Source organism: Periophthalmus magnuspinnatus, chromosome 10 (assembly GCF_009829125.3).
Source record: "Periophthalmus magnuspinnatus isolate fPerMag1 chromosome 10, fPerMag1.2.pri, whole genome shotgun sequence".
Taxonomy (NCBI): Eukaryota; Metazoa; Chordata; class Actinopteri; order Gobiiformes; family Gobiidae; genus Periophthalmus; species Periophthalmus magnuspinnatus.
Window position 1 is genome coordinate 28043478 of NC_047135.1, and position 12523 is coordinate 28056000.

The following is a 12523-nucleotide window of genomic DNA, read 5'->3' on the forward strand; positions in this document are numbered from 1 at the left end:
ACAAAGCTCTAGACGGGCACTGCCGCTTTTCAGTTTATCCAGAAACTGAGAGAATTCCTGCCCCTCAGTGGGAGTCTGTCGGAGGCAGTGGCCTGAATCCACCCTTCAATGGAGATCTTCCTAGGCCTAGCTCTGAATGAGAAAAGAGTCCAGTGGAGCATGTCCCATGAACCGCTGGTCACGTACACACAGGGTTGTAGACACCCACTCCAGATGGGCCCAAAGGGGTCTCACACCAACTGACCCACTGAGCCCCCAAAACCACACAATACCAGCAAAGCACTCCCGGCAGCTGCTATATGGACAATACATTACAACACCAGGCAAAAATTACACTAAATACCTGCTTCTTAGTCAAGAGGATCACAGATGTTCAGCTTTAACAGTGCACTTTGTAACTTTTCTGGTGTAGGGTTTGCCACCTGCTTGTCTCTGTTGAGATTGTTGCTTTATCTGCTTTTTCCACAACAGGGTATTAAAAAGTTGCAGGTCAGAGAAGAGACAATCCCACACACTGTAAAAAGTCTGTTTTCATAGCTTTTTGAGCATCTAATACAAGTGTAATACACCTGTAAATGCAAGATAAGTTTAAGATATGTTTAATGTTTAACTGTAGAACATTTTAGGCAAATCAGTAACATCTTCATTAAAACGAGGAGGTTCTGGATGACCCACTAGAAAAGTTACATTATACTTTTTTTTTTATAGCAGATGGGTGATCATGATTGTATATAATAACAAAAATTAAGTTAGGTATAAATCTACAGTAATAGTCTGTGTAATATGGAAATTACTTCATTGTTTTCTACTGTATACCTGACTGTTTTATTTATTTGAAAGTTACTAATGTTGCCATTTCTGTCTCAGCTATTCACTGCATTGCCACCTCTCACTTTGGGAATATTTGAGCGCTCCTGCCGAAAAGAGAACATGCTTAAGTACCCCGAACTCTACAAATCCTCCCAGAATGCCATGGGCTTCAATACCAAGGTATGGGCTCTGTTTTGTCACTGTACAGAATCTTTGCTAAAATAGTTGTTAGTTGCAGTCCTACTGACAATAGAAATAGTCGACTAGTCAGTGATAATTTATTATTTACAAATAAAGTGTATTACTGATGAAAAGTTTGTTTTTTCTATTTAGACATTTAAATTAAAAAATAGCATAAATAGCATTGTCTTTGTTATTTAAAAAAAGGCATTTTTATGATTTTTGTCTGTATAGTCCAGATAATGATTATGATCATAATATGACAAAAGTCATTAGTAGTTGATTAGTCATAATTAATTGTCAGACTAATTTCCACTGCACAACATACATCATTGAAGGTTTCTTTAAAATAATTTCACATTAGACTACACTGTGTTGTTGATGAGGACTCAGGTCTTCTCTGCCTCACAGTATTGACCTGACAGCTGTAGTCTGGACTTCTCCAACCATGGTCTATGGGTTGGCCTGGTATGACCTACTCTGTGTGTGTATTCTTGTTACTTTCCTGGTTGGTAATAAAGATGTCTCCCTGCTTCTCCATACTGGGTGCAGATTCCTGGACCCTCCTCACAGGCGTGGTGACCTGGTTAGCTCTGCATGGAGGTGGATTAGAGGGGGATTGGCCATGGCGGACAGGGGCACCAAAGGTCATGGGGTTGTGGGATGCAGGCAAAAGGATCGGGGCTAAAAGAAGGAATAGGAGAGTGTGCTCGTTTTGTGTGGCAGCTTTTGTTGTGGAAAATTATGCAATTTGTTTAAGAGAGTTCTTGTTTGTCCCCCGAGCAAGGCTGTCGGATTTAGTTTGAAACATCCATGACTAGTGGAACTAACCAAATAACAGTAGGGGTTCCATCAGAGGCAGAGTTTTATGCCATGACTTTTCACAGTTGATTTCAAAAGAAGAAACGAATGCCCTTCAGATAATTGTGTGGCAAGATTATTTCTGGAAATGTATCAACTTGAAAATAAAACTCAGCAACTAAATAAATGTAGAAAAAAGATGTAGCTATAAAGATGTTGATATTTATCCCCAGATAGAGCTGGGCAATACAATGACAAAAATGTAATCAGCTCATTCCTGCTCATTTATGCTATTTTGGTCATATCATATCGTAATACACTACGGCTGCAAGATTAATCACAATTTAAATGGACCAAATTAGCAAAAGGAGCAAATGGTAAACGATTACATCTTTGCTTATTTGTGGAGGAAATGGTGGCACTTCAGTCTTATTCTGCCAACACTGAAGTTTAGATCTATAAAAATATGTTTTTAAATTCATATGATTCTTGTTTTAGGTTGTCAGTTCATAGGCCTATTTCAGTCTATTTGTCAATTTTCTTGGATGCATTTAAAATGTGAACTTTGAACAGAGTCCTACTATTAAAACATAAATCACAAATTGAATTGCAATGCTTGCCAGAAAAACAGCATTTAGATATTTTTCCAAAATCGTTCAGCCCTAGCTCTGACTGAGTGACAGCTGGATTTAAGCAATCACAGTGATGTGCGAACTTTCAGAAGACTTTCTTTAATATCACGGCTTAATTTACCTGTTAAAGGCAACAGATAAATGCAAAGTGTACATGAATTATAATACAAATCAAAATTGTTTGATGTATTGCCCACCCCTGCCCTTAGTACCATTTCTCAGCTGTAAACAAAAAAGCTTTTGATGACTGCAGAATGTTAATGCAATTAAGGAAATGTGAGGAAATTCCGTTCAGTAGCTCCAGCCAAAATGGAAAAGTAAAGACAAATTACTATGGAGCGGTCTCTGATTTGTTGGTTCATTACCGTAAAATGAAGATTTATGTCTTTCGTCCTGTCGAAACGCTGCATTTTATTCTCATCAACTTCAGTGACACTATTTTGTCTGATAGTGAACACGAGCCTTCATTTTGTTTGGGCCTCATTTTCCAAGAGCCATAAATGATGACTGGGCCAGGTCAGCAGGTTGTTTTTGCTGGCTTGTCCACTCTCTTCCCCAGATATTTTCCTTGCAGCTGGCCTGAGGCAAGGCGAGAAAATCCAGCAGGAATTTGGCCCCTCATTGCCTGTCCTTCTGCGCGCCTGCCTCTTTTGTACACAACAGATACGGCCTTTGTCGAGTAAAGCTGTTTGTGTTGTGAGGTGAGAGCAGGGAGGGACCAAGGGCGTTCGGAAAGCTAGGTGGGGCCCTGGTTCTGTTATCGGACTGTTTTCCTCGTGAATACACCCACTACACTGACATACCAGAGATGTAAACATTTTGTAGCATTAATAGCATAAGTAGAGGTGGGCAATATAATGTATACCATGCAATATTGCAAAGCTGTTTTGAATGTAAAATTAGAATATAGAATAGTATATAAAATATATAATTATATAGTGAATATAGAGTTGTATATATAACCTATATTAAATAAACAAAAAAGTGCAGAAAATCATAATATACGTTTTTTGTACATTTTTACTATTTCACATTTATGGTTTTCTTGAACCTCAACCAAGACATTCACAAACACATTTTTTGCACAATTCTAAAGATTGTAAAAAATATCATCTGAAAATCACTAATGAATAATGAACCAAAATAACATACAAGGCAAGGCAAGTTTATTTGTATACCGCAATTTTTACACAAGGTAATTCAAATTGCTTTACAGAATAAGAAAGATATTAAAATCACACAAATCAAAACATAAATAATCACAAATAATCATCATGAAATTACCATTAAAACAGAAGAAACAGTGCTTTCAGTCAAATGCACAGCTAAACAGAATTGTTTTGAGTCTGGATTTAAACATTGTCAAAGTAGAGGCCTGTCTCACATCTTCAGGAAGATTGTTCCAGGTTTTAGCTGCATAAAACTGAAATGCTGATTCCCCATGTTTAGTCCTGACTCTGGGCACCAGCATACAAATATTCATTTTTTGAAAAAGTCAGTATTGTCCAGCACTTAAGCCAGAATGAGTAATTAAGAAACTAAATATCTACTAATATAAAAACTAATATAAACTAGTAATCTGAAAGATTAAACTAAGACCTGGGTAGGCTTTACATATTACTATTTACATGTATCACATTGTCTCTAATATTACATCTTGCTAGTTAACATTAAGAATTACAATTTTAACACTTTTAAGCATGTCTCCTGGTACCCCACAGTGTCAATAGTAAAACAGCAACCAGAAAATATCAGGCTCTAAATTCATTATTGCAGCCTTTGTGCTTTTTTGGCAAATTAAGAGTTCTACAAACAATAAATACAGATCAGACTGGGCATCCATTTGGAAAGGTCTAGCCAGAATACAATGTGGGAAACAAAAACGTTGGGCTAAGGGTAGGATCCTACTGTGACAAATGATTATGAACATTTGTTGATTCTATTAGCATTCATTACAGTAGAGGGATAAGGGATACGGAACTTCACCCCTGCCGTGCCGCGTCTGGGACAGGAGGAAGTGTGTAGACACTAGCGCCATAATCCTGTCAGCTGGGGGTTAATTGGCCTAAATATGGCATGGTAACATGAGGGATGATTTGGCTCACTGTGGGGGCAGTTTGAGCCACTCTGCGACCGGTGTATTGGGTTTGTGTACACAGTGGGAGAGTGAGGTAATCCTTGTTAGGGGGTGGCGGCCATGCGACTTTGTTTAGTTGACAGAAAAACATCATGTTGTGGAGTCAAAAGTTTTGTGCTCAGAAATTCCTCTAAAAATCCCATTTTGTTCCAAAATATCAATAGTGACTATTTTAACGTGAAACTGTGATATTAATCACCGCAAATTATCTAAAAGTCAAGAAATTATAGCTTATGAAAAGATTGCTAACACTTCATTTAACTACACCTTAATTTAGGCATAGTAACTACTTATACTACTACTACTACTACTTACCTAACTGATAATCCTATCTGCTTAATTAAAGCCAACGTATGTCACTTTTTTTTCTGTTTTTTTTTTTTTTTTTTTGTGTGTGCTTATTGTATGCATGAATAAAAATGCACCTTTTCTCTGACTGGGCAACAAACCTACACTCTTATTTGGCCTGGTGGAGGGTCTCCTGCTTGTTAGTGTACTTTTAAGTAGTCATTAATTAAATCTTTCTTAATACTTTATTAAGGCTAATAAAGGTGTAGTTGTAATAAAGCTGTGGTGTTATCCAAATATTAAAGCTCAGAGATCTGTCCTATTTCATTCCAAAATGTCAAACATGAAAAGTTCAACATGAAACATTGGCAATAATTACTGCAAATGATATAAAATTGAGGAAATTGTAAGTTGCGTTTTAAGTTTCAATGACATTTTTGCCGTAATGCATTTTATTAGAACTCCTAAAGCTTGCCAAGAAGTAATGACCAAAAGGAGACCGGCAATATTTTCCTGTCTTGTTTTTATTTTCGCCCTGTCAGCCAAATTCGCTCTTTGAATTTGGATGGAGCCTCAGCTCTGCGAATTAGCACCAACGTCTGGGTCAACCCAACGGAGGAAAGGAGGGCAACAGTGGAGCGGTTTTTAGCTGAACAGATTTCACGGCTGTTTCATGCTACATCGCCCATTACTGTTTTGTTTGGCTCTAGCGCTGCATAGTGTACATTTTAAACAAGGTGGTTTTAGATTGGCAATACTGGTTCAAAAGATTCAAAAATCAGCCATACACTTTCCAGACTTTTAATAATTACCATGAAAAGTGTTTAATCTGTGTGGGCCCGGTCTGGGTGGGTTTTTGCATGAATGATGTTGTATATTGTCCTGGCGCGAGACCCTGCAGTTGATTGAAGGACTAGACATCTCCGGAGTTGTTATCCAAATTTTCAAATAAGCTTAGTGTAAAAGAAATAAAGTTAAAGCTGAAGGCCAACATTGTGCGCTCTTTTCAGCACTCCTCCACACACTCTCACTCATAACACTCAGAGGATATACAGCGTGTCTGTCAGCAGGGAGGCTATTCACGCAGGAGGCCTCAACAAAACCGCCACTTAGCCTAGCGCTGGGCTGGCACAAAGGCATAAGGTCAGGGGTCACTGGGTAGGCTGGAGCTCCTCGGACTCTTTTCAAATCCTTTTTCTCTCTCTGTCTCCTCTCCCTCCCTTGTTTTTGGAATCTCCTGCCTCCTCCTCCCCCACCCCTGCCTTCGTCCCCTCCATCTTTCTTCCCGTTTCTCTGCAGGTCTTCTGGGCCCATTGTCTGAACGGCCTCTTCCACTCCGTCATCCTCTTCTGGTTCCCCCTTAAAGCGTTCCAGCATGGTAAGTAGCTCTGAGAGCGTACTGGGCTCAGGATGAAGAGGGAGGACAGTCACACTCACATACTCTGTCTTAATTAGGTTTCTCCTCCATGGTCCTCTATTGCAAACATGTGTGTTCTCCAGTTAGAAAGACATAGTCTAACAAGCATTAATCCATGTTTACTAGAGTTCAAGTGTACTACAACTAGATTACTCATATACTTTTGGTATTTGTCATTTGTTTGTCAAACATTTAACAATCTTGTCATGAAATAATTAAATGCCAAAAATAAGAAAAATTAAGAAGAGTTGAGCAGAGTTCACAAGGTTAAATTACCACATACATACGTTACTCTTCATGTGGTGCATGATCATTAGAACCAGGGGCTGGTTAGCCACACACAGGACCACACAGGCTTGTGCCTGAGCTCCAGACAAAGGCCCAGCCTTTCAGTCTGAGTGACAGGCTGTCAGCACAGCCTCACTGAGCTCACATGTGATCAGCCGGACATAAAGCGGAGCTGAGCCTGTTACTGACACTAACCCTCTGCTGTTATTTTAGATTCAACCCTTGTGGCATGGTGAAATGTTAATTGCGTCTTTATTATTTTAGGAAACACCTATTAGCTCTAATGTTTCTCTTACATTTGACCATGTCCTTTTGTGTCACACTGATGACTTTATAAAAACATTGTGGTATTAAGAGTTGTTAAAGACAGGTCATTGTTCCACTCTCTCCTATGTGTTCCTATGTTCCTATGTCCATGGTACATAAGTTTCCATAGGAACATTTCACACCAAAGTTACCAAGCAGAACTTACAGTAAGTTTAAGTCTGAGTAGATTCACAAGCTTGTGTTTTTGATTTTCTTTGCAGATACTGTTTTTGGCAGTGGACAAACTCCGGACTATCTCCTCTTGGGGAACATGGTTTATACAGTAAGTGCTTGAGTCCTGTTGACAGCAGCTGTCTCTGCTGACTTTAGTCTATTTGTGTGCACCTGCTCTGATCCTTTCACCTCTTTATTACATTTACAGAATTAGTCCATGTTAATACGTTTAAATTTGTTTTTACAGTTTGTGGTCATCACAGTTTGCCTAAAAGCCGGTCTGGAAACATCCTCTTGGACCACGGTAAGACTCTCCTCTACTCAGTGCAATATTTTTTAAGGTGCACGATGTAACTTTTCTGGTGGACAATTCGCTACCTGCTTGTTTTCATAGAGATGATTGTTGCTTTGCCTGGAATGTTCCACAGTAGAGTATTAAATATATTTTCATGGAGACAAGCAGATGAGGACACCTGGCAACATTACAGGTAAAATTTTCTATGGAGAAAAGCAAGTTGCAGACCTACTGCCAGAAAAATTACATCGTACACTCTTAAATGATGAGAAGAATTGTGTGCTATACTACTAAAATAATTATTTAGTTTGCCATTACTAAGCCTCTTGACAAGATTTTTGTACATATAAAATCCACCAGATGTTCAAACACAATTCATTTAATAGCTAATGTCTATACCATGTATCCATCCATCCATTTTCTTCTGCTTGTCTGGGGCCGAGTGCAGCAGTCTAAGCGGGGACTCCCAGACCCCCGGGGCAGCAGTCTAAGTGGGGACTCCCAGACCCCTGGGGCAGCAGTCTAAGCAGGGACTCCCAGACCCCCGGGGCAGCAGTCTGAGCAGGGACTCCCAGACTCCTGGGGGCAGCAGTCTAAGCAGGGACTCCTAGATTTCACTTACGCCAGACTCTTCCTCCAGTTCCTCTGTTGGGACCCAAAGGCATTCCCAGGCCAGCCAAGAGACATTGTCCTTTCAGTCCTGGGTCTTCCCCAGGGCCTCCTCCTGGTGGAACATGCCCGGAACACCTCTCCAGGGAGGCTTCGGGAACAGATGTCTGTGCTCCTCTTGACGTGGAGGAACAGCAGCTTTACTGCAAGCTCCTCTCGTGTTACAGTGGTATTGAGCCCTATCTCTTAAGGATCACCCAGCCACCCTGCGGAGGAAACTCATTTCGAGCACTTGTATCCATGACCTTGTCCTTTCAGTCTTTACCCAAAGCTCATTTACTTACTGCCCGGAATTCACACGGTCATACAGGGACCAGACAACCTTAGCAAAGGCACCCTCGAGCACCTGATGGAGATTATAGAGCTAGTCCAGTGGTCTATGTCCAGGACAAAAATCACACTGTTCCTCCTGAATCTGAGGTTCGACTATCAGTCAGATTCTTCTTTCCAATATCCTGGAATAGCCCTTACCAGGTAGGCTGAGGAGTGTTCCAACTACAGGGGTGTCTATACCATGTATTCATATTTGTATTCATTTATGTTCAGCTCTAATGCAAAGTAACCTTGTCTGTCTTCTCTACAGTTCAGTCACATTGCCATCTGGGGAAGCATTGGATTGTGGGTGGTATTTTTCCTGATCTACTCCTCCCTCTGGCCGCTCATTACCCTGGCTCCCGACATGTCCGGAGAGGTAAACATGGCCTCTTGCATACTGACACAAACACCATCACAGCAGGAGCACAACCCTCAATAGTTTGGGTTCATGTGACATCACAACATTGTAGAAAGGCTGTTATTTAAAATTGAGCTTGAGGACAGGTCAGAATTCTGTGGTAGAATTTGCTGTCTAACTGGCACTTTGCAAATTAGTTGACCTGGTTTATAGTCAAATCTCTGTAATTACTGTGCTTATCCAAATGAAACAAAAACAGGCACAAAGTTCTCTGTCTTCTCTGTGAGCATGAACAAACAAAAGGAAAATTATTTTTGTTCATAATGGCTTCAGAAAGTCATGTCTTGATTCAACACCAAAAACATTTAACCTTTGTGGATCATGAGTTTGGATATTTTTTTCAAATTGAATTTCCCATAGAGGTCCCCCGTGCCCTCCATCTGAAATATGACATAATTAAATACTAGAAAATACAGAGCTTGTATTGATCATATTTACACAGTTTCAACTATAGTGAGAACTCGACTGTCTGAAAATAACTTTTTTTTTTTTTTTAAGAAAGCATTCGATTGGGTCAATAGGGATTTGTTGTGTTTGAAACTTCTTCAGGCTGGGGTTGATGGGAGAATTTATCGAGCATTAAAATCTGTGTATGCAGACTGTATGGGATGTGTTCTTGATGTGAATGATCTACGAACTGAGTGGTTCCCTATACCTGCTGGTTTAAAACAAGGAGATGTTTTGTCCCCAAGCCCGTTCTCGCTCTTCATAAATTACTTGGCTCTTGAAATCAAGCAACTGGACATTGGTATACATATGGACAGTATTGTTGTGGGCATTTTGCTCTATGCTGATAATGCTGCACTCCTGGCAGAAACAAAAGAGGACCTATAGTCAATGTTAAACATGTTACAACAGTGGTGCAGTAGGTGGAGACTTGTTATAAATCAAGCTTAAACTCAAATAATGCTCTTCAGAAAAAAAGACAGCAAGTAAAAAGGTCCTTACAATCAGAAATTTAAATTTTGATTCTGTCCCTGAGTACAAATATCTGGGGTTCATTTTTGATGAATTTATAAGTTTTGACAATGGTCAGATTGTGGAATTGGATTATTAATCAACTTGATATCTAAAAAGGTCTTTGAGTGGAGCTCAAGTCACCCTGGGCAGCAGAGCTACGGGCTGTTTTTGCTGAAGCAAACTTCAGTATTTATTCTATAACAATTTACCATGCAGCGTCAACAGAATAAGAGCAAAACTGGTGTTGTCCAATTATGAAGAGCAGTAGCTGAATGAGATCTTGGCTAAACCCAAGTTGCGAACATGTATTCAATTAAAAGATATGTTTAACACTGAATTTCTGAGCACATTTGAGCAGGAATCAAAGATTATTGATGGCACAGCTGCACACAGAGATCCTTCCCCTGGCCTTAGAAACTGGGAGGTTTTCTTAAGCCCCTGAAGAAGAAAGACTTTGTAGTTTATGTGAGTTGGAAGAAGTGGAAAGTGAAGCTTATTTTTTGTTGTATTGTCAATGCTCTGATATGTGCTGGTGTAATGACAATGACAAGATGAAATGGTTGTTTAATTCTAATGTTTATAAGTTGGCATTATTTTTTTGTAAAGCATGAAAGAAGTGGCAGATGAGTTTGTTTAAATGAGTCTATTGGTTTTTGTAACACACATCTGGCCTATTGTATTTTGTTAATGGTGTCTTATAAGCTTATTTAAAGGGCTCTGCATTTTTTTGTATGCAAGACACAATAATAAAATAAATCAATCAACTAGAATGTGAACACAACCAATACTCCTCCTATAACTGCCTAAACCCTGCCAGATTCTTGAAATTCAAACGCTGTGGGAGACGTCAGGGTGCTGTTTGACACGGGTCTTTGTAAGGTGAGCCAGATGGGTGTGAACTGTCAAACTCCTGGCTTGTGTTATAAAATGACTTAATTGGGCTAATTAGGCCAGTGTTTGTGTAGCTCTGCCCTATGCTACTCTGACTATCCACAGGTGACACTCAGAATGTGAGTGAGACTAAGCAAAGATATGCTCTGTGCACTCTGGATTATAGAAAACTAGGTTTATGTGGATTGTAAGAACTGATCCAATGTAAATTTGCGTAAAGGGCCTGTACACAAGCAAAATTTGTCTTGCCTCAGTACAGATATATTGCATAAATAACCCACAAGGTCACAGTGAATAAGTGGAATGCTCGCCCCAAAACATAAAAATAATAATAATAATTTAAGACTTTAAAATAATAAAAATCAAGATCAGCACTTTTAAGGTTCTTTAATATTGTTTGTGAGGTTTATATAGAGAAAGGTTTCTAAAGTTATTTGTTGCCCAGGTGGGTCTACAGCACAAGAAGATTCAATTCTGTCAGATCTGTAGTCAAAAACAACTATTATAGAGAAGTTCTAGTAAACATCATCTTCATAATTGAAAGGGAAGATTAAACTGTATAGTTAGCTGGAGTCGTGAAGTGATTAGACAGAAGTCAATAAAAAAAAATGTCAACCAAATGTTTTATTAGTCTGCTAAAACACCATTGGCAGATTAAATTAGTCATAGGTTAATTATTTGAACTTCTCTAGTTAAAATATTATTGTACTTTGACAAGTAAGTTCCCCACTGATGCAAATATATAAATATTTTCCCTTTTTGATACATTTAATAGATATTTATCCCAAAAAATACTGCCCATCTGACATTTATTAACCGGTATACTTGCACTAAGATTGACTTTTGATATTGTGTTGTGTAAAATGTGGGAAATTGTCATATCGCTTCTCTAAATGTAACCAAAAACCAAAACACTACAGATTCTTGTGAGTCAGACTGTTGCATACATGACATACCAACGTCGTCTCCTAAATATTTAGCTGTGTCTCTACTTCACTCAGCCAGACAGGAACGTAGCAGCAGCAGTAGTCTACATTACCCTCCTCTTCTCATCTTAGCGTGAAACATGTCTCTTTCATCCATGGCCCACAGCACTTGACCGAGGACAGTAATGGCGTCCTGTGGGTAGAGGGGTAACCTTACGCTCTGATCCCGACTCGGCTCGCTCAGATGCCCGTACAGCATCAAACAGGGACCCATCTCTCAGAAACCTGAGACGGCATCATACGAACGCAGCAGCAGCCCCAAAGCCACGCAGCCCTTTAAAGAACAGCTCAATCCCAATCAGGCTCCGCATTTTTCACCCTGGCCCCATCTGCCAGTGATGTTTACAGTGTTTTTGAGCTCTTGGGACTTCTGTCTGTTTTCCTTTATACTCCTTTCAAAGCTTTTAGGAAATACACTGTAATGATGCCCGGGGACAGTGCTCATCAGCAAGCCAATTTAGAAATATACTTGTGTTAATGGAGAAGATTGGAAATTTTTTGTTTTTAGAAATAAGGCATCTATGGTTGTGTGTGAGCATAAAAAAGACAAATTATGCTTTTATGGAGTATTGAGTTTATTAATAAACTATACATTTTGTTCATTGTAAACTGCAATATTGATCTAAAATCCCTTAGTAACAGAAATAGGCCCATTGACTTCTTGTTTAAAAATTTTAGAACTAATGAGCCCTGTTTTTTCATACATGACATTTCACCATAGCAAACAGTGGATTTTCATTAGCATGTTTTTTCTTGTTGAAAAATAGTTGCGCATTTGCAAACCCTACATGTATGACCCAGAGTGGAAGTAGTGACAAGTAACAGAAATTTGCTGAACAATAGGGAATTACTCAAACATACATCAAATATAACTTGGGAGTAAGATGATAATGAGTCAACACCATTTTTTACAGTTTATTAAAGGAGATATGTAAAATCAACTTTCATGAACAAAA

At 39.2% G+C, this 12523-nt stretch overlaps 1 protein-coding gene across 4 annotated transcripts in view; it reads left to right on the top strand.

Moving 5' to 3' along the window:
• Positions 1–12523, top strand: part of atp8a1 (ATPase phospholipid transporting 8A1) — a 101025-nt gene that overhangs the window by 74562 nt on the left and 13940 nt on the right. For all 4 annotated transcript variants that reach the window (XM_055224606.1, XM_033973580.2, XM_033973582.2 and 1 more), the window contains 5 exons: positions 868–990; positions 6148–6226; positions 7081–7142; positions 7281–7337; positions 8581–8688. In XM_055224606.1, coding sequence (XP_055080581.1) covers positions 868–990; positions 6148–6226; positions 7081–7142; positions 7281–7337; positions 8581–8688 — 429 coding nt within the window. The remainder of the gene's footprint in view (positions 1–867; positions 991–6147; positions 6227–7080; positions 7143–7280; positions 7338–8580; positions 8689–12523) is intronic.